The sequence below is a fragment of the Maniola hyperantus genome, chromosome 11 (genome assembly GCF_902806685.2).
Source record: "Maniola hyperantus chromosome 11, iAphHyp1.2, whole genome shotgun sequence".
NCBI classification, from domain to species: domain Eukaryota; kingdom Metazoa; phylum Arthropoda; class Insecta; order Lepidoptera; family Nymphalidae; genus Maniola; species Maniola hyperantus.
The window spans coordinates 8,682,897-8,701,005 of NC_048546.1; the positions used below are offsets into that span (position 1 = coordinate 8,682,897).

The 18,109-nt window shown below is 36.8% G+C and overlaps 5 protein-coding genes across 7 annotated transcripts in view; 3 read left to right on the plus strand and 2 right to left on the minus strand.

Annotated features, from left to right (window-relative positions):
- The window catches only part of LOC117986694 (organic cation transporter protein-like), a 109,899-nt gene that overhangs the window by 66,515 nt on the left and 25,275 nt on the right, over window positions 1-18,109 (plus strand). The gene's annotated exons all lie outside the window — the stretch shown is intronic.
- Window positions 1-18,109, plus strand: part of LOC117986288 (beta-secretase 1-like) — a 121,593-nt gene that overhangs the window by 55,180 nt on the left and 48,304 nt on the right. The gene's annotated exons all lie outside the window — the stretch shown is intronic.
- LOC117986352 (organic cation transporter-like protein) lies at window positions 87-4,722 on the minus strand. Its single transcript, XM_034973189.2, has 4 exons — window positions 4,546-4,722; window positions 2,499-2,850; window positions 1,331-1,738; window positions 87-874 (listed from the first exon to the last, which is right to left on the minus strand). The coding sequence occupies exons 1-4, from the start codon at window positions 4,574-4,576 to the stop codon at window positions 166-168; spliced, it is 1,500 nt and encodes a 499-aa protein (XP_034829080.1). The 5' UTR covers window positions 4,577-4,722; the 3' UTR covers window positions 87-165.
- Scm (Polycomb protein Scm) lies at window positions 7,412-15,193 on the minus strand. 3 transcript variants are annotated; one of them, XM_034973185.2, is made up of 6 exons: window positions 15,073-15,191; window positions 13,937-15,006; window positions 12,789-13,083; window positions 12,160-12,378; window positions 11,602-11,811; window positions 7,412-10,558 (listed from the first exon to the last, which is right to left on the minus strand). In XM_034973185.2, the coding sequence occupies exons 2-6, from the start codon at window positions 14,986-14,988 to the stop codon at window positions 10,424-10,426; spliced, it is 1,911 nt and encodes a 636-aa protein (XP_034829076.1). In that variant the 5' UTR covers window positions 14,989-15,006; window positions 15,073-15,191; the 3' UTR covers window positions 7,412-10,423. The 3 variants fall into 3 exon arrangements, with proteins under 3 accessions (XP_034829076.1, XP_069357779.1, XP_034829075.1); XM_069501678.1 differs by having other exon boundaries at window positions 11,602-11,808; window positions 13,937-15,193; XM_034973184.2 differs by having other exon boundaries at window positions 13,937-15,192.
- Window positions 16,088-18,096, plus strand: AIMP1 (aaRS-interacting multifunctional protein 1). Its single transcript, XM_034973198.2, has 3 exons — window positions 16,088-16,288; window positions 16,605-17,108; window positions 17,734-18,096. The coding sequence occupies exons 1-3, from the start codon at window positions 16,211-16,213 to the stop codon at window positions 18,019-18,021; spliced, it is 870 nt and encodes a 289-aa protein (XP_034829089.1). The 5' UTR covers window positions 16,088-16,210; the 3' UTR covers window positions 18,022-18,096.

Sequence of the window (18,109 nt, forward strand, 5' to 3'; positions counted from 1 at the left end):
AAGAGACGTGCCTTTTATATAAATTGAATATGAATACTAAGCGAAAGTTAGTGATTAGGATTGATTAGTAAATGAAACCCAATTGGTAATTGCTAAATTAAACCTTATATTTACAAAGTTGTCTACCTACCTAATGTTGCATTTGCAACAAATATTATTATTACTTTAGTCTTTATTATCACTCATTTTTTTCTTTTTACCAAATTGCTCTCCTTCCTCTATCGTAGTCATTAGTTCACACCCTTTCGTTTCAGGAAGAACAAATGTAATAAATGCGGCTGCAAGTGGGAATAGTGCAAAAGCCACTGGGGGCATCCATTCCGCAACGTCCTTCATTCCTATAACAAAAGGTGCCAACATGGAACCCACTCGGGCCATCATCGACGAGAATCCTATAGCCGCATTACGGACTACTGTCGGGAATAATTCGGTGCAATATAAATAAACTACCACAAAATTAATAAAACTAGCTACTGTACCTATACTTGCCAATATAACTGCTGCTATATTCCCTTCTGGAACAACAGCCAATATAAACAAACACAAGGCACATATAAAGTTAAATATTATTAAAATTGTTTTCCTGCCTATCAATTTCATTAAAGGAATGGACACAAGAGTGCCAAGTAACGTAACACTGGCACTGGCTGCAACATTTACGAACACGTTTCCACTTAATTGTCCTACGTATTGAGATACACCGTAAAAGCAATAACTGCACGTTAACCAATTAAATGACATCGCAGCAATATTTTTCCTTAGATTGGGAGTTCTAAATAGATCCAGTATACTGCCTTTTTTAAGTTGACTCTTCTCCACGGATTCTTGATATAGCTCCACATCCCTTCGGATATTTTCTGTTGGACGATTATTTCTGTAAATAATATTTAAAATTATGCCAAGTCAAAAACCTTTTTTTTGTGGTCAAAAATAAAAACATCATTAACATGTCTCATCATTGAATCACCACAAAAATGAATCTACTTTGGCGGTACTCAAGTCATAAACAACAGCTAAGGCTCATATTATTATCAGCATCATCATCATCATGATCAACCCATCACCGGCTCACTACAGAGTGCGGGTCTCCTCTCAGAGTGAGAAGGGTTTTGGCCATAGTCTACCACGCTGGCCATATGCGGATTGGTAGACTTCACACACCTTTGAGATCATTATGGAGAACTCTCAGGCATGTAGGTTTCCTCACGATGTTTTCCTTCACCGTTAAATCAAGTGATATTTAATTAACGGACGTCCTAACCACTAGGCTATCAAAGCTGGCATCATATTATTATAGTGACTTAAAATAAAAATAAATCTACCTACTTACAATTTAGCTACTCGTTCCAACACAACAATTGCCTCATCGGTTCTCTTTACTGCTATCAACCACCGCGCTGTCTCAGGCACCAAAAAGAAGTAAGACAGTAAGATTATTGTTGGCAATGAAATTGCGAATTGAAACTTCGTATAATCCCTGAAGAAGTATCCAAAGACTGGTAGCAACATGTGGCCCAAATTGAAAGGTGTCTGGTACAGTGCAGAGATAATATCCCGATATTTTGTGCCTACGAACTCCATGATGATTACGAATCCCGTAACCATTGTTCCGCCAACCGACATCCCAACCAAGAAGCGGATGAAAGTAAATGTCCAAAACTCAGGAATATAGGCAGCAGTTATTCCCATAGAAACTTGTATTACTACTGCCACTAATAAAGGCTTTTTTCTTCCAAATCTACAACAAATAAAGGTTTTTTTCTAACGATTTCTATTTACTAAGTATATTTTCATGATGCGATTTAGCGTTCCAATGCCGTGTAGAAGCCGATCAGGGGTATTATAGGTTTAATGAACCTGCCATACAGTATCATCTCTTATCACCAAGTGAGATCGCAGTCAAGGGCTAACTTGTAACGGAATAATAAATATTTTCTTAGTGTTCCCAATTAAAAGCAGGAAACGCAGCAAAGGTTATCATACGCCTTCTCCTCGAGTCAAGGAATTTCCTTGCTCCAATTGAGTGATTATTATAAGTAGATACCTAATTCAAGGTAGGTAGACATCTCCCCACGTACCATGCTTCCTTCCTCCACTATTAATTACTTATGATGATAATATACTATACTTATAATAATAATAATAATAATGTTATTTATTTCAGGCAAATTGAACCCATATTATTACAGAGGTCAAATATAAAATTAAATTAAAATTTAGATTCTAAGGTAAAAAATCAATGTTTGTTTTGTTGTTTGGTGTACTATCATATTCGGGTGTGGTGTATATAATTATGTAAACTTTAATACCTATTTGATACTTCTACCATATTATTATATTATTATTTATCGATAGTAATCTCATTGCAAAAATCTCATGTTGGTTGGAAATACAATAAGTAGGAGGAAACAACTAAGCTAAATATCGTAAGTACGCTATCTGCAAATAGGACACACTAATTTATTGAATAATGAAGTAGTTTTCCGTTATTACCTTACCTATCGGAAGCCATTCCGAAGCTTACACTGCCCACCAAAGTTCCCAATTGGAACAATGTTTGTGTAAAACTGGTCAGCCATTTTCTGTCGCATATTAAATCCCATTCCATGCTTATTGTATTCGTAAATATTGAGGTGTCATATTCCGGTTCAGGACATGGACACGTGAGATTGCTGTTCTTACAAGTATACTCCACTTTTGGGGACAGAAATATAATGGCCATCTGATGAAATGCCACTGGGAATTTGGTTAGAAATATCAATAAACAAAGGCATAATTGATATTTGCCAAAGGAACCTGTCGCCTTCTGGATAAGGTCTTGTGTTGGTGCTGAGTCTGTTGTTGTAACCCCTGTAAGAGAACGAATTCAATCAGATGATCGCTTGATAAAATCCGAAATAATTACGAGTACGAGTAACACCTACCTACTTAGTTACAATTTGCTTTCCAAAGCCAATGATGAGTTTATCGTTTCAGGTGTTATTTAAAATATTGGTACTTAAGCACCTTAAATGCAGGAATACCCGAATATTTTGTAAGTAGGTAAATTTTCTAGGTAGGTACCTACCTATAAGGTTGTAAATACCTAGTAAGTAGGTAGTATCCAGCCACGTCACGGATACTATCACGCTCAAGTACAAGCCTTGCAACCAAATAGGTAGTAAATACCTACTCCATTAAATAATCTCGTGAAATATGCAATGAAATGCAAACTGCAATCAAGCTTAACGGTCAAGGCAATACCGCTGGGGTAAACATAGATAAAACATAATCCAAGTAGGTACCTACTTAAGAAGACATTTATTAAGATATAATATAAGGGACAATAATGCCAATTTATTTATTTTATTCATATGCTATGCTACCTACCTATAACGAACTGGATTGGCCACTCCAAACAAAATGTTTGCGGACCCTCGCTTTTCCTTATAACTTTGGCCAGTTGTCACATTATTATTATGTAAGACAATTTCATAGAACACGATTTTTCATAGCCATTCTGTTCTATACCATATTTCATTCAATGTTTATTTTAAGTTACCTACCTGCTAACATTAATATGTTGGCAGGTAGGTAACTTCGATTTTAGTCGCTTCAATTCGACTAGGTACCTACGTTTAAATTCAGTTAAATAGGTAAGCCTACTTACGTACCTAGTAGGTACCTAGGTACTTAGTTCTGATTTTTGACAACTTCTTAAGTAAAACTTGATAAGTATTTCTTTAAAGTGAAACCGGAATGATGCCCCAGACTTTGTCCGCGTGTAGCTACTTATTGAGGTTTTTAAAATGCATTGGCATCTCATTGATTTCCCAGGATAAAAAGCGTGACCTAGGTAGGTACCTAAATCGTCCCCGGGATGCAAGCTATCTCTGTGCCTATACCGTCAAAATCGCTTAGATAAACTGATTGGCCGTAGGTACAAAGCTAGCAGGCAGACAAACAGACACATTCGCGTTTATAATATTCTAATATTTTAGTAGTACGAATCATTTTATCTGATTAAGTAGGTATATTGATTTTATTTTATTTACCTTACATTGAACCAACTCGAGTAATTCGTCTCAAAATACTGTTACTGTACCTACCTACCTACCTGTCCTACCTACCTTTTCTTAAGTTGTTTGGTCCTGAGAAAGCTAAAAGATCGCGCAGTCCTACAACGCGGTAACCCCCTTTATGTTTTGCATAATGTTACAATATTTAAATCGCATTTAGGTAGGTACACTAGACTATATTATCTGCACATTTTATCTTTTGGCACTAATTTATTACTTACTGTTTATTCAACTTGAAGTAGTTAGGTAGGTACCTACCTACTTAACTAAAATTACTTATTTTTACGCGACGACGTTTAACTTATTTCCTTGCGGAATAGTGCACAATTTTTGACTGTAGGAATGTTGTTTATTTCCTTTAGTTGTACCTGTACATACTACTTATCTGTTTTATATTGTCAAGGTTCAAAGACACAATATTCGCAATATCGAGGCCATGAGAGTCAAAGCACATATACTTTCACCGCAAAAAAAGTGCTATTCTCACCATTTTCCTCCTTGTGATTTTGTAGTTCCATGATGAGTCTGTCACTTATCACTAGAAGCACTGGTTATACACACGACTGATGGTTGCACTTCTCATTGGGACATGGAGAATGTGCTCCCAGTGGCTTGCGGTAACAGACTGGTCTTTCGCGTTATGATAGGTACTGCGCACACGCTTCCAAACTACAACCGCTCTCGTGATGTAGCGGTACGTTATGGGACGTTGCTATAATATTTTATTGATACCAAAATATAAAATGAAACAAATTTTATAGGTACATTTTCATAATTAGTGAAATGGTAAAATAAAATGTTCTCTCGTCACTCGTCATCTCGACTAAATACCTACTGTCAAAACCAGATTGATAAGCAAGATCAACGCGTGAGGCGGAGTAGGTACCTACTTAGTTCCAAAATATTGACTACTAGATGATGCCCGCGACTTCGTCCGCGTGAAATTAGGTTTTTAAGAATCCCGTGGAAACTCTTTGATTTTCTTGGATAAAAAGTAGCCTATGCCCTTCCCCTGGATGCAAGCTATCGCTGTACCAAATTTCGTAAAAATCGGTTGAATGGATGAACCGTGAAAGTCTTGCAGACAGACAGACAGACAGACGGACAGACAGACAGGCACACTTTCGCGTTTATAATTAGGATGGATGGATTGTACAAGGGAGCGAGCGTACCTACTACCTAGGGAGCCGCGCTGCTGCCGTTGCGCTCCGTAGTATCGAATACTAAGTGCTACAAGTACGCGAAAAGTCGACATAGCAATCGGGATGGGGGCGCCCCGCACAGCCCCAGCACTAACCCGGTGCGGGATAGCGCGGGTGCCGTGCGGATGTGCGGGGCGTCCCGCCGCCTCATACCCTGATTGCCATATCGACCTTTACATGATGCAACTTTCTCTATGTACTTACTTATAAAAAGAAACTAGGGTAGGTAGGCATACATATTACTAGAGATAAGTAGTAGAATGTACGACAGTGAAAACCACGACCACAGTGAAAAGTACGACAGATAAGACGTGGCTGTGCAATATTTATTGTTACTAATGTAGGGATCAAGTGTGAATAGTTATAACTATTAAGAGACTCTGACCACAATCTACAGGATGTTTTTTTGGATCGGACCACAATGTTTTTTTGGGATCGCTCAATGAGACCACAATATAGGTACAGGATGTTTTTAACCGACTTCAAAAAAAGGAGGAGGTTCTCAATTCGTCGGAATCTTTTTTTATTTTATTTTTTATGTATTTTATCGGATATACTAACTCGACATAATATACAAGAGGCGCCGATCGCGGGCGAAGGGAGGACGCGTCGCACAAAATGTGTAGTGGTGGCGGGACGAAAGATATTCTTTAATAAAATATTTTTAGTCGGCGCAGCACGCGGGCAATGCACCTCTGTTTAATATTAATCAGGCCCGTCGGTCGCAATCGTCGCCTCTTGTGTATGTCCCGCTTACATACATCCTAACTTTATGGCCCCGCGTCTAAAATAGTACGCGACAGGTCGAGATGGCGATCGGGGTGGGGACGCTGCGCACAGCCCTCGCACCAACCCGGTGCGGGATAGCGCGGGTGAAGTACGGGTGTACGGAGCTTCCCCCCGTCTCATACCCCGATTGCCATCTCGACCCATAGTGTGCGCATTATACATAGGTGTGTAAATAAAAGAAAATTGTCTATTATATTCGAACTTTATTTTATCATTTATACACATCTGTTTTCAATTTATCAGCTATGTACATAAAATTATGCAAAATTCTACCGTAATAAAATAATAGCTTTGTAATGTGATAACACTTCCACTATGGTTATCTATCTATTCACTATATACAGACCCATACAATTGTATCAACGTGTACTCTGAAACATCGAATAATAGGTAATAAAGTGCATTCGTTCTGAGAACGCACTCGCCATATTAGCTCTATGTGTCAACTGTCATGTCAAAAGTACGATTTTAGTCCTTAATTTGTCGGTGAACCCGTAGATAGAGCAATGGTACTTTATGGCAAGTGCGTTTTCAAAAGGGGAATGCCAGGTGGCCATAGTGAATTTGGCCCTTAAGTGCCCACCCATGAAACTATAGTGAATTAACAGTACATAATACAGCAATTAATTTGTTAAAATATGGATTAATTAAATAATAAATAAATAATAATAATAATAATGGATTCAAAAAATGAGAGCGTTTCAATGTTACAAATTATTTCTATTTTTGACGACCTCCCTGGCGCAGTGGTAAGTGCTGTGGTCTTATTAGCGGGAGGTCCTAGGTTCGATTCTTGGCGGGGATTTGTAATTTTATAATTTCTAAATTTCTGGTCTGGTCTGAAAAATATTTTCCATAGAATCGATTTACAAACACAAATCACACAATTTGACAAACGCATCGTACAGTAAGGTTTTGTCACTTGCTAAATGGTTTTGAATACATTTATCTTACATAAGTGTTTAAACTTAAAAAAAATTAACGAATTTTATATCATTTTTTTCACGATAAAAATATGCTGGGCACTTTTGGGCCAAATGTCGGCATTCCCCTTTATGCATTATACATGAGATACGTACCACATGTTTATTGCTACATACATTTCACGATATTTTGTTTTTAGAAATAGGTACATATAATATATTAATAATATGAAACAAAAATATGAAATAAAAAAAACAGAAACCAAGTTCACTACTACAACCTGAAAAAACAAATTAAACTTATACCAATACAGCATTTTTATTTATAAATGAAATTGCAAATATAATGAGCTATATAGTATACCTAATAGCTGAAGAGTGATGACTTTATTTCGCCTTTAGATATTAAAATTATATTAAAATAAAATAAACGGAACTATTTTTAATCAATTATATTCAAATCGCAAAAATATTATATTAATTTATATTTACAGCAACAATATTTAAATATTAGGCAACTCGCCGATGTTAAAAGTTGATAATGTTCTACGCCTTAGTAGTTATGTCATGTATAAACTTAATTTATCACTTAGCTACTTTATTATAATGCAACATAATTTTATTATATTTTTAATCGTTTATCACTAGTAACAGATAACAGTGAAATATCACATTATAATATGTTTAAACATTATAATAACCCTTCAAATGGCAAATTATATAAACATAGAATGAAAAAGGAACATCACTAAAGTAGTGTTTTGACTCCATTCGACCGAGATAAAACACAGATCTCAATATTTTTACGGACCTTTACCTGCACAAATTAAAGTAAAGGTGGTTATGAGCTATGGATTGTAAATAAATATAATGTCGGTTATCATAAACAAGATAAAACCAACTTATAACGCGTAAAATTTAACTCCTCACGCGCCATTTTAAATTTTTTAAAGGTAAAGCGTACTTTTGACATGACAGTTAACCCATAGAGTTAAAATAGCGCGTGAGGAGTCATTTTGTATATAAATATATATATATATATCAAACAAGGCTTGATACAAATAAGAGACGTGTATCGCGTCTGTGTAGCTTATCTTAGTCGCACGTCGTTAAAACGATCCTAAAAATAATACAAAGGGCAAAATTCATAATCACTTCCCGCTTAAATCAAAACACCAAAACAATAAAGCCGTATATACAGGAGGGGACAAATGTCCCGTGACATTTTGTTGCTTGACAAGTCGTACGACATCACGCATTGTCGCTCGAATGCATATGTGCGTAAATCACGAGTGTATAGATAAAAGGGTTAGAGCGCTAGACTAGAGTCTAGTGACAAAACGCGACGTGAGTAGGTATTTTCAAAATTGAAATTTTCTGAAAATTGGACTACATTTACGGAGAAAACCGTTGTAGCTTTTTGTATGAAAATTTACAACTAGATCCTCTTAATACCTGTTAAAAAATACCTACTTATAACTATCCCACTTCTACTGCTGAGCGAGAGCGAGAGATCGGACACGTCTCATGTGTTAGTCAAAGTGAGATAGCGATGAGATAAATTTCATGGACGACAAACGTCACGGATGTCGGACGATGTATTGACGATGTCGTACGATGTTCGCCGACAATTGTCTCAGGGCAATTGTCGCTTAATGTATACACGGCTTAAAGTACATTGAAACTGATTAATTGTTGATTCTCTTTATTATATATTTATTAAACTAAACTTTTAGGTATATGAAGTTCTATTTAAATATATCATTTTAAGTTATTTATCATCATGAGGTTAGATAGTGTGACTCTTATGGGACTGGTATTTTAAGTACACCTAAATATTATTGAAAGGCACTAGACCCTAATCTACAATAGAATTTCTGTACACAGTATAAAATTTTATATTGATTAATACAAATGCCAACACAATAATAATAATTAATCAATTTACTTGTGGAATTGATTTAATAAAAAGAAACACAATCCGTTAATTGTATCTCACAAACCAAGATACTTTGACTGGTGACCCTGCACTAGTGACAAAATCTCGTATTCGTGCCTTTCTTTCGTAAGGCACTTGTCCGACCGCCGACGATTAGCGAGAAATAAGTTGAGCCAAAAACTAGAGTTGGCGAGCAACCAGATGCGAGTGTGTAGTTGGCATAGCGCTGGGCTATGAGCGAGTGCGCGAGTTTGACGGGCGATTACTAGTCCCGGTTGCCGAGACATACATTCAATTCCTGCGCATACTGTGCGAGTATTTTGGCCGCCAAGTGTCAAGAGCTGAGCTACTTTTTTCTCTTGTCACTGCGACAAACACATACGTTGTTCACACCGACAGTGTGTACAATCAGCGATCAACTATTACTCCTAAAAGCATGTTTATCTCTTTTATTGACACGGAAACATACATGTCAATCATAAGTTTGTCAGCGATCAACTATTACTCCTAAAAGCATGTTTATTATCTCTTTTATTGACACGGAAACATACATGTCAATCATAAGTTTGTCAGCGATCAACTATTACTCCTAAAAGCATGTTTATTATCTCTTTTATTGACACGGAAACATACATGTCAATCATAAGTTTGTCAGCGATCAACTATTACTCCTAAAAGCATGTTTATCTCTTTTATTGACACGAAAACATACATATCAATCATAAGTTTGTTGAGCGAGAAAATAGTTGAAAGCATAGTAATCGCTTCTTCGTCGGAGGTGGGACCAGTTCGTTAATCTGAGTATTTATGTGACTCCCACTCATTTTTGACATGTCACATTTAGTGTATGTAATGTACGTTTAAGTTTTACGACCTCGTGACACTATAAAATATCGCCATCCCCATTACGTGTGACATAATTAACAGATCGTCCCAAAAAAAATAATCACCATTATTATTAAACCATATTATCCTATATAAAACAAATAAATTAATCTTCGATTGTTCTGAAGATAATTTATAGTTGTTCCTTGTCCGATTGAATCAAATTTTCAATTATTCATACGACTAGCCAATTCTTAAATAATATATTATACAATACAAATAAGCAAAATGTATAACAAACTATAGTAATAATACATAATATTATGTATAAGCTGCAGCTCAAAGAGTATAAACTACATTAAATGCATGTCCACTCAATGAAAATACTTATTTACATGACTACTATTAATTTATCTTACAAGATATTGTAAAATTTAATATTTTGAAACAGTAATATTTTGAAATGATCTTTTTGATTTCCGTCAAATGTAACGACTTTTTGTAGTTCCTTGAGACCAATTTCACAAATTACACATCTTTATCAGAGATTCAAATTTTGTAATCTTGTATTTTCCAAAGGTAAAGATAAATTATTATGAAATGCTCTAGAAATACTTGAAGCAAATTCTAAACACTATAAAAATAGAAACTTATAGTTTCAAAACTTTAACGTGAGCGCTACTAGAACTAGGTGCTATAATGTCGACGATTCTTTATCTTTGATACCAAATTGCAGATTTTCAGTGCAGGTCCAAGTTTCAAACCCATGTACTTCATCATCATATCGGAATTCAGCAATAACAGTGCTTTTCCATCTATTTCCTGTAAAAAGATAAATAAACTGTGTAAATAATAATTAAATTGGCGACTAAACTGTCATCACCTAGGATCGAAGATCGTGAGCCAGTTTTAAATTCTTTTAAAAACTCTGATTCAGGCCATTTTCAAGGTTACTCAGGATGCTGATTACGAAAATGATATAATTTTTTTAAGATTCAAAGTGGTGGAAGAATTAATCCTAGAAAGAAATTCACTTTTTAGGGTTGTGTAGTAAACAAGGAACTCTTATATATAGTTTCGCCATGTCCGTCCGTCTGTCTGTCCGTCCGTCCGTCCTCGGTTAACCTCAGAGACTATTAGTGCTAGAAATCTGTTATTTGGCATGGGTAATCACGCAGACAAAGTGGTGAAATAAAATTTTGATATTTTTTTAGAGTAGCTCCCCTACATATAAAGTGAGGATGAACTTTTTTTCCTCGTCTACCCCATAAATGGAATAGAAAATAGAAAACTATCATGGCTAAGTAGGGTTCACAGGTTAAGGAGTTACATCTGTTTTTCGAGGATTGTGACAACGGAACCCTACACTGCGCGTGGCCCGCCACGCACTTGGCCGGTTTTTCATGTGTATAGTCCGCAACAGGTAGAGTTGGCAATCGGGGTATGAGGCGGGGCACGCCCCCACACGCGCACGTCACACGCGCTCGTCCGCAGTGGAGGGGCCGTGTGGGTCGCTCCCACCCTGCTTGCCATTTCGACTTGTCGCGTACTATACTTCCACCCTATATAGGAAAACCCCCTATAGATTCTTAAAAAAAACTTGTGAAAATGTTAGTTTTGCGCCTTAAATATCATCTATTGCTCAAACTTAATTCAACGTGAAAAATATTAAGTAAGAAAAAAGATGAAATAAAATAGGTAGGTATTATATTACTTTTGACATTATTACAGTAGTAGTTAGCAGGGTGCATTGCTTGATGGTCGGCCATACGTAACCAAATCGAGAATAACACCAGCTTTACAATTTAATTTATCTGGTTAATAGTTATCTGATTAGTGATGATGCAGAACTTGGCAGTACTCACATGTTTCCTGAAGAGATCAGCGTGCGCCGCCAACACGGGGTCGGCGGCGGCGATGAAGCCGATGACGTCCTCGACTGACCAGTCGGCGGGCGCGGCGGCGGGCGCGGGCGGCGGCGGCGCGCCGGTGGTGGAGGTGGCGGGCTCGGGCCTCTCGGGCGACACACGCGCCAGCTTGCCACCTGCCTCCGCGCTGCTGCCCAGCGGCGACTCCTGCAAACAATCATGGTTCTGATTAACTTATTGGTACATGGTGCCATCTCTCTTATTGCATTGTAAAGACTATGTTAGGCTATTAGAGCCTCGATAGCTCAACGGTTAAAGGAGCAGACTGAAAACCGAAAGGTCGCCGGTTCAAATCCCACCTGTTGTACTATTGTCGTACCTACTCCTAGCACAAGCTTGACGATTAGTTGGAGAGGAAAGGGGAATATTAGTCATTTAACATGGCTAATATTCTTTAATAAAAAAAAAAAAAAAAAAAATAATACAGTCAAAAAGTGTACATTGAATAAATTATTTGATTTTGACTTTGGGAAGTCCTAGGTATATGAAACTTACACTTTTAGGCCTTTTAACAGCAAAGGCGGATGTAACACTGTTGGAAGTAGACTCTCCACACAGAGTGCAGGGCCGACCAGCAGCCTCCCCCGTGTCAATCTCTATCATCCCAACACAACACCCAACGCCACTGCATACTAGTTTTAACCAATTCTTTAATTCCTCTGTTGATAAATCTAATGGTACTTTTACTGTAAAATTCTTCGTTCCAGACGAGACCTGAAAGTAAATATACATTTTCAAATCATTATTGTAATAATCTTAATATTGCAAGATCAAATAGCCTACTATGAATTTAAAAGTTTTCATAGTTCACTGATTACTACACAGGTCCTATCTTATAGACCTGGTAGCTATCAGCCTAATCTATATTTATGGAGCTAAAACAACATTCAATGTACAGCTGATAAATCAATGGACCAATTATTAATAGGGCTTAGTTACCCAAAGTTAAAAGAGGCAGCTTTTAATAGAAGCTTTTCGCATGATGACCTCCAAACTTCGTTTAGAAGAAGGCACATGATGATGATGTTTATTAGTTTAGGTTAATATAATATTACTTATTAGCTTCACTCATAGGCTAGATTGTGATCTAAGTAGAGTACTGCTGATGATTAAGAAAGTCTTACCTGTACACAAGTACTATTTGTATAATTACTCGAAGCACTAAGTATAGCTCTGGACAACTTTTGTGGGTCCAAATGAGTGCCGAATAGCTCCTTGACAAGATTTTCAACCACACCAGAAGCCCCGACGCCTGTCACAGAAGAGGGCAACACAGGACTGCCTCCAGAACAGCTGCTACGAATACGCAACACCACATTTGCTGCCAGTGTCACTGTACTAGAACCACTGGTGTTGCCAGTACCAGTTGATCCTCCTTCAGGTAAAGCAGGATTTGGAATACCACTAGGTCGTTTAAACCTGGAGTTATAGAAAAATTTATAAGGACAATCTGCCTTAGTTAGCCTACGCTCAGATGATATTATATGCACACAGTACAAAAAAGGGTGCAAAGTAAAGTAAAATAGTCTTTATTGTACACAAAAACCAAAACAATAAAAATATAACAAAGATGTTTGCTAGTTAGACAATATGCTGTCTTATCGCTAAAATAGAGATCTCTTTCAGGCAACCTTAAAGTAGAGGATATAATAAAAATTAAAGAAAGCAGAGGGGTGTACTAATTAAATAAAGTAAATACACATATATATAATATATATATTTATACACAATAATGAAAATACAACAGTAAATAAGAGAGGAATAGACAATTTAGTAGCAGTTGTAGATTTTTAGCAGTAACAGTAAAAGATTTAGCATAATAGGTAGAGGAGAGGAGTGTGTCTGTATTACTGAATACTGATTGAATGAGAATAATAATATAAATACTATCTGTCCCGGCTTACTCACGTGTGTAGTCGAGTGAGCTTAGTTACGTGTGTAGTGTGAGTGTGTGTGTGTGAGTAAGCCGGGACAGATAGTATTTATAATGGAAATCACTCACGGTAGTTTAAACGCTAAAATAATAATATACTTATGGATTTTTTCATATTGTTATACTTACTTAAAAAAGGAATAATATTTAATTTGAGGTGCCTTTAAATCATAGCCTGTTGTTCGCCAATTTGATACTTCGTAATTTGAAGCAGCTAGAAAGCCTTGGAATATAAAGTTTTGGTCCAGCGACTAAATACATAGAGCATCTTTTACTATAATAATTATTGTATCATAAATGCGAATGCAATAATTCTACGATGGTTATTTATTTACTTACCGAGATGGAGCAGTAGCACTCTTTTGTCCAGGTGGTTGCAAAGGATGTCCCGCTCTGGCACACCATCCCACTGGGAATATATCCCTCGAATCATATCTACACCAATAGTCAAATGCACCTCTCCAGCCATCAAAGGTCACATGTATCTGATCATTCTTCACTGCGCCCACAGTGGCACAGCATATCAATTGCGGGTTCTTCTTATCAACAGCCTCCAATTTTTGGCCGACAACAAACATATTAGATTTAGGTGTAGGTGGTTCAGGTTGAAATACTTTTGATGGAGCCATTTCAGCCCCATTCAATGTCTTCAGCAAAAACATAGGCCAGCTGCTAGCATTCATACGGAAGCCCAGTGGCGGCTGCAACATTCCGTCATTCTTCTCACAGTAGCCAATAGTATGTATGTCTCCAGCATCAACAAGCCTCCAAAAATCATTTTTATTATCACTACCATCCAACCTCAACCTTAGTCTCGGCCCCAAAACACCAACAACTGTAGCTATGCAGGTGGATGTAAGATTCCTGGGATCTAAAGCTTCCAATTTCATATTTACTTTGAAATCATTCACTGGAGGTGTTGGGGCCTGTTTGAAACACTCCTGAGGTGCTGCAACACTGTTCGTCTCCTTCATGTAGTCGCTCCAATCGAAGGACTGATAAATTTCATAAAAAGAACCTGTGGAGTTGTTGTTAGGGTGATTTTCAGAACCATTTGCTCCATTCCCAGATTGGGGAGATGTCGTTCTTTTTTCATTCTTTTTCTGATACTTATTCAAACAATACGTTGAACAAAAGTTTTTGCTACTTGGAGGAGCATTCCCGCGAATAACATTATCACAATGAAGGCAGGCGCCTTTACTGTATGCCTGTCGAAATTCGGACAAACATGTTTCAGAACAAAATTCTTTTTTCCCATTTTCTGTTGGCAAAACATACTTTAATGGAGTCTTACTTTCAGCACACCAAGTGCAAGTACGTTTTGGGGGTCTTCCAGGTCCACGTATTTTGCCGGGAGCATGGCCTGACGAGCCGACAGTATTGTTTGACATTGTTTCGTTGCGAAGATCCTAGAACATTATCTTGAGTAGTCCATTTACATACATATCAATTATTACATCGTATTTAAAACTCACTGCTAATTAGAATCGTAAATATTCTACGACAATTATTTTTTAACACAATATAAACAACGTCAGAGAGTATTTATGACGCCATTCTATCTTCTTTCAGCCATGTTGGATATCAAAGAGCAAAAGAGTATATTATAATCAAAGAGTATATAATCACTACGTTTTTAGATATTTTGCTTTTGGTAAGGTGTAGCTGTTCTCTATGGTTAAGGTCAGAGGTCATCAAACACAAGAGCACGGTGCAAATAGGTACCATTCAAACACGTAGATAGAGTAATTAAAGTAGATTGAAGTACTGTGTAACCGCGTATGACATAGCGATAGCACGACGTAACGATGAATAACACGACAATAATTAGGTATTACCATTGTTTAGTAGTTAATATTTGTATTAACCGATCAACAATTTATGTATTAAACGTTTTTTATGTGAAAACTAGTAAATAACTAATGAGAAATACAATTACGCCACGAATTCTCATGGATTGTTTTGCAACTAAAGTTGCATTCCTTGTATGTATTCTTGAAAAAAATCAGTTACACGATAAGGGACAAAAAATAGGTTAGCTGCGTCTCTATTTATCACATTAGTAACTTTATCTGTGCTCTCTTTTTAGTGTGAATGATAAAGCAAACGTTCCTGTATCTACCTTTATTACTCTATCTACGTTCAAACAGGTCACAAAACGACAAACATGCTTTACCATTGTTTAGTAGTCAATATTTGTATTAACCGATCAACAATATTTGTATTAAACGTTTTTTATGTGAAAACAAGTAAATAACTAATGAGAAATGCATTGACGCCAGGAATTCTCAGTTTGTTTCGCAACTAAAGTTGCATTCCTTGTATGTATTCTTGAAAAAAATCGGTTACACGGTAAGGGACAAAAAATAGGTTAGCTGCGTCTAAGTTTATCACATTAGTAACTTTATCTGTGCTCTCTTTTTAGTGTGAATGAGAAAGCAAACGTTCCTGTATCTAGCTTTATTACTCTATCTACGCTGAAACACGAAAATTCGAAAATTGTACCATGTTGGTTATAAAGTGTTTATTTATTAGATCCTAATTTTATTAACTAATTATTTTTTTACTGTCCTTGTTTATTAAATTTAAAGAAAAGGAAAGGAAGGAAGAAAAATGTCTCGGAATGTTACTTTAAAATTAGTAAATAATGCCGAAAAGGCTGAAAAACGTTTATCAGAGCTTAAAAGTAAGGTTAGTTTTCTCTTATTAAGTTTAGCATAAACTACAGGCGCAGTACAGTAGGTACCTACTCTTTTTCATATCCATTATATACACAAGGAAAAGCTGACTGACTGGTCTATTAACGCACAGCTGAAGCTACCGGATGGATCGGGCTGAAATTTTACATCATCCGCTAGGAAAGGATTTTTGAAAATTCTAACCTCTATTTTACCCCCTTAGGGTTTGAATTTTGTGGTCCACGCGAACGAAGTCGCAAGCATAAGCTAGTAATACATGTTTAAGTACCAGGTTTATAAAATTTACTTAATTTTTTTCATTATTTAAGCTAGAACAAGTGAAAAGGTTTAAAGTAGAAGAGAAAATCAAAGAACTAACACAAGCAAATGAATTTCTGTTGAAAAAAGTTGAAGAAGCAAAGATTGAGTTGATAAGACTTGAAACGCTGAATGGTAAGAAGCAATATTCACTGCCTGGAAAAACAGTTCCTGTAACCAATAATGTAAATATATCTAAATCAGAGCAAGAGGTAAATGAAAGTCAGGTGCATGTTGTCAAAAAAGAGAAAAAAGAAAAAGATACAAAGAAAACTAAAGAGAAAGCAATTACACCTGCAACTACTGACCTTGTTGATGTTCGGAAGTTAGACCTGCGGATTGGTAAAGTTGTTGACATCGGCAAACATCCAGATGCAGATACCCTGTATGTGGAAAAGATTGATTGTGGGGAAGACAACCCTCGGACAGTAGTATCAGGTCTTGTGAACCATGTCCCCATTGATGAGATGAAGGAGAGGATGGTTATGGTTCTATGTAACTTGAAACCTGTAAAGGTAAATATGCTCATTTCTTTAAAAAAATCTTTCCCTTTTTGTACTCAAATTCTTATTTATGTTGTTCAATATGCTTTCACCTTTATTAAAACCTTGCCAGAACTGGCTTTAAGAAACTAGATGATACCTGTGTGTGTGAGTGACTTCGCCTGTGTGGATATAGATTTTTAATTCAGTGGGAACTCTGATTTTCCAGCATAAAAGTTATGTGTTCAGTCAGGGTATAAGCTAGCTGGGGTACCAGCCAGGTAACCGACCCTGTGTGCCTGAGAGTTGCGGGTCTATTCCAGCAGAAGAGCTTCTCTTTATGGGATATTGTTAGCCATGGCTAATTGACCTGGCACCAAGGGGGTGTTATATTAGGGGCACTGAGCAGAGGGTGCAGTAGATACACCCATGGGGCATAGCCACAGGAGTGAAGAGTGTGTATATCACCATTCCAAATATCAGCCAAATCTGTCCAGCAGTTTTGCATGAAAGAGTAACAAAGATCTGCTACCCACACACAAACTTTCGCCTTTATAATATTGGTGTGATAATATTTTTGGCCTCATTGTATTGTTTTTATAACTTATGTAAAAGTAAATAAATAAATGTAGATATACTAAAGTCTTATTTATTTTAGATGCGTGGTGTCACCTCTGAAGCGATGGTCATGTGTGCTAGTTCACCTGAGAAGGTTGAAGTACTGATTCCACCTAATGGAGCTGTCCCTGGGGACCTAGTCTCATGTGAAGGGTACCCTCGGGAGCCGGAGCCTCTGCTCAACCCAAAGAAGAAAATATTTGAAACCTGTGCCCCAGACCTTATAACCAATGATGATGGTGTAGCATGTTATAAAGGAAGTCCTCTAGTAGTGCCTGGCAAAGGCCCCATTAAAGCACCCACTCTTAAAGGGGTGAATGTGAAATAATTTTAAGCCAGTATGTTTTTTTTAACTACCTACATGTTTAGATTTTTCACAATAAAATATTATTTATTGATTACATACTTTAGTTTTT

Bases quoted from the DNA above. Each gene is read 5' to 3' on its own strand.
- LOC117986352 (XM_034973189.2), bottom strand. From the start codon at position 4,576: ATGGAACTACAAAATCACAAGGAGGAAAATG. The intron at 1,739-2,498 runs GTAAGGTAATAA...TATTTGTTGTAG, and splicing joins TTCGGAATGGCTTCCGATAG to ATTTGGAAGAAAAAAGCCTT. The intron at 875-1,330 runs GTAAGTAGGTAG...TATTATTTACAG, and splicing joins TTGGAACGAGTAGCTAAATT to AAATAATCGTCCAACAGAAA.
- Scm (XM_034973184.2), bottom strand. From the start codon at position 14,988: ATGTCAAACAATACTGTCGGCTCGTCAGGCCATGCTCCCGGCAAAATA. The intron at 13,084-13,936 runs GTAAGTAAATAA...CTATAACTCCAG, and splicing joins AGTGCTACTGCTCCATCTCG to GTTTAAACGACCTAGTGGTA. The intron at 10,559-11,601 runs GTGAGTACTGCC...ATCTTTTTACAG, and splicing joins CTGATCTCTTCAGGAAACAT to GAAATAGATGGAAAAGCACT.
- AIMP1 (XM_034973198.2), top strand. From the start codon at position 16,211: ATGTCTCGGAATGTTACTTTAAAATTAGTAAATAATGCCGAAAAGGCT. The intron at 16,289-16,604 runs GTTAGTTTTCTC...TCATTATTTAAG, and splicing joins TATCAGAGCTTAAAAGTAAG to CTAGAACAAGTGAAAAGGTT. The intron at 17,109-17,733 runs GTAAATATGCTC...TATTTATTTTAG, and splicing joins GTAACTTGAAACCTGTAAAG to ATGCGTGGTGTCACCTCTGA.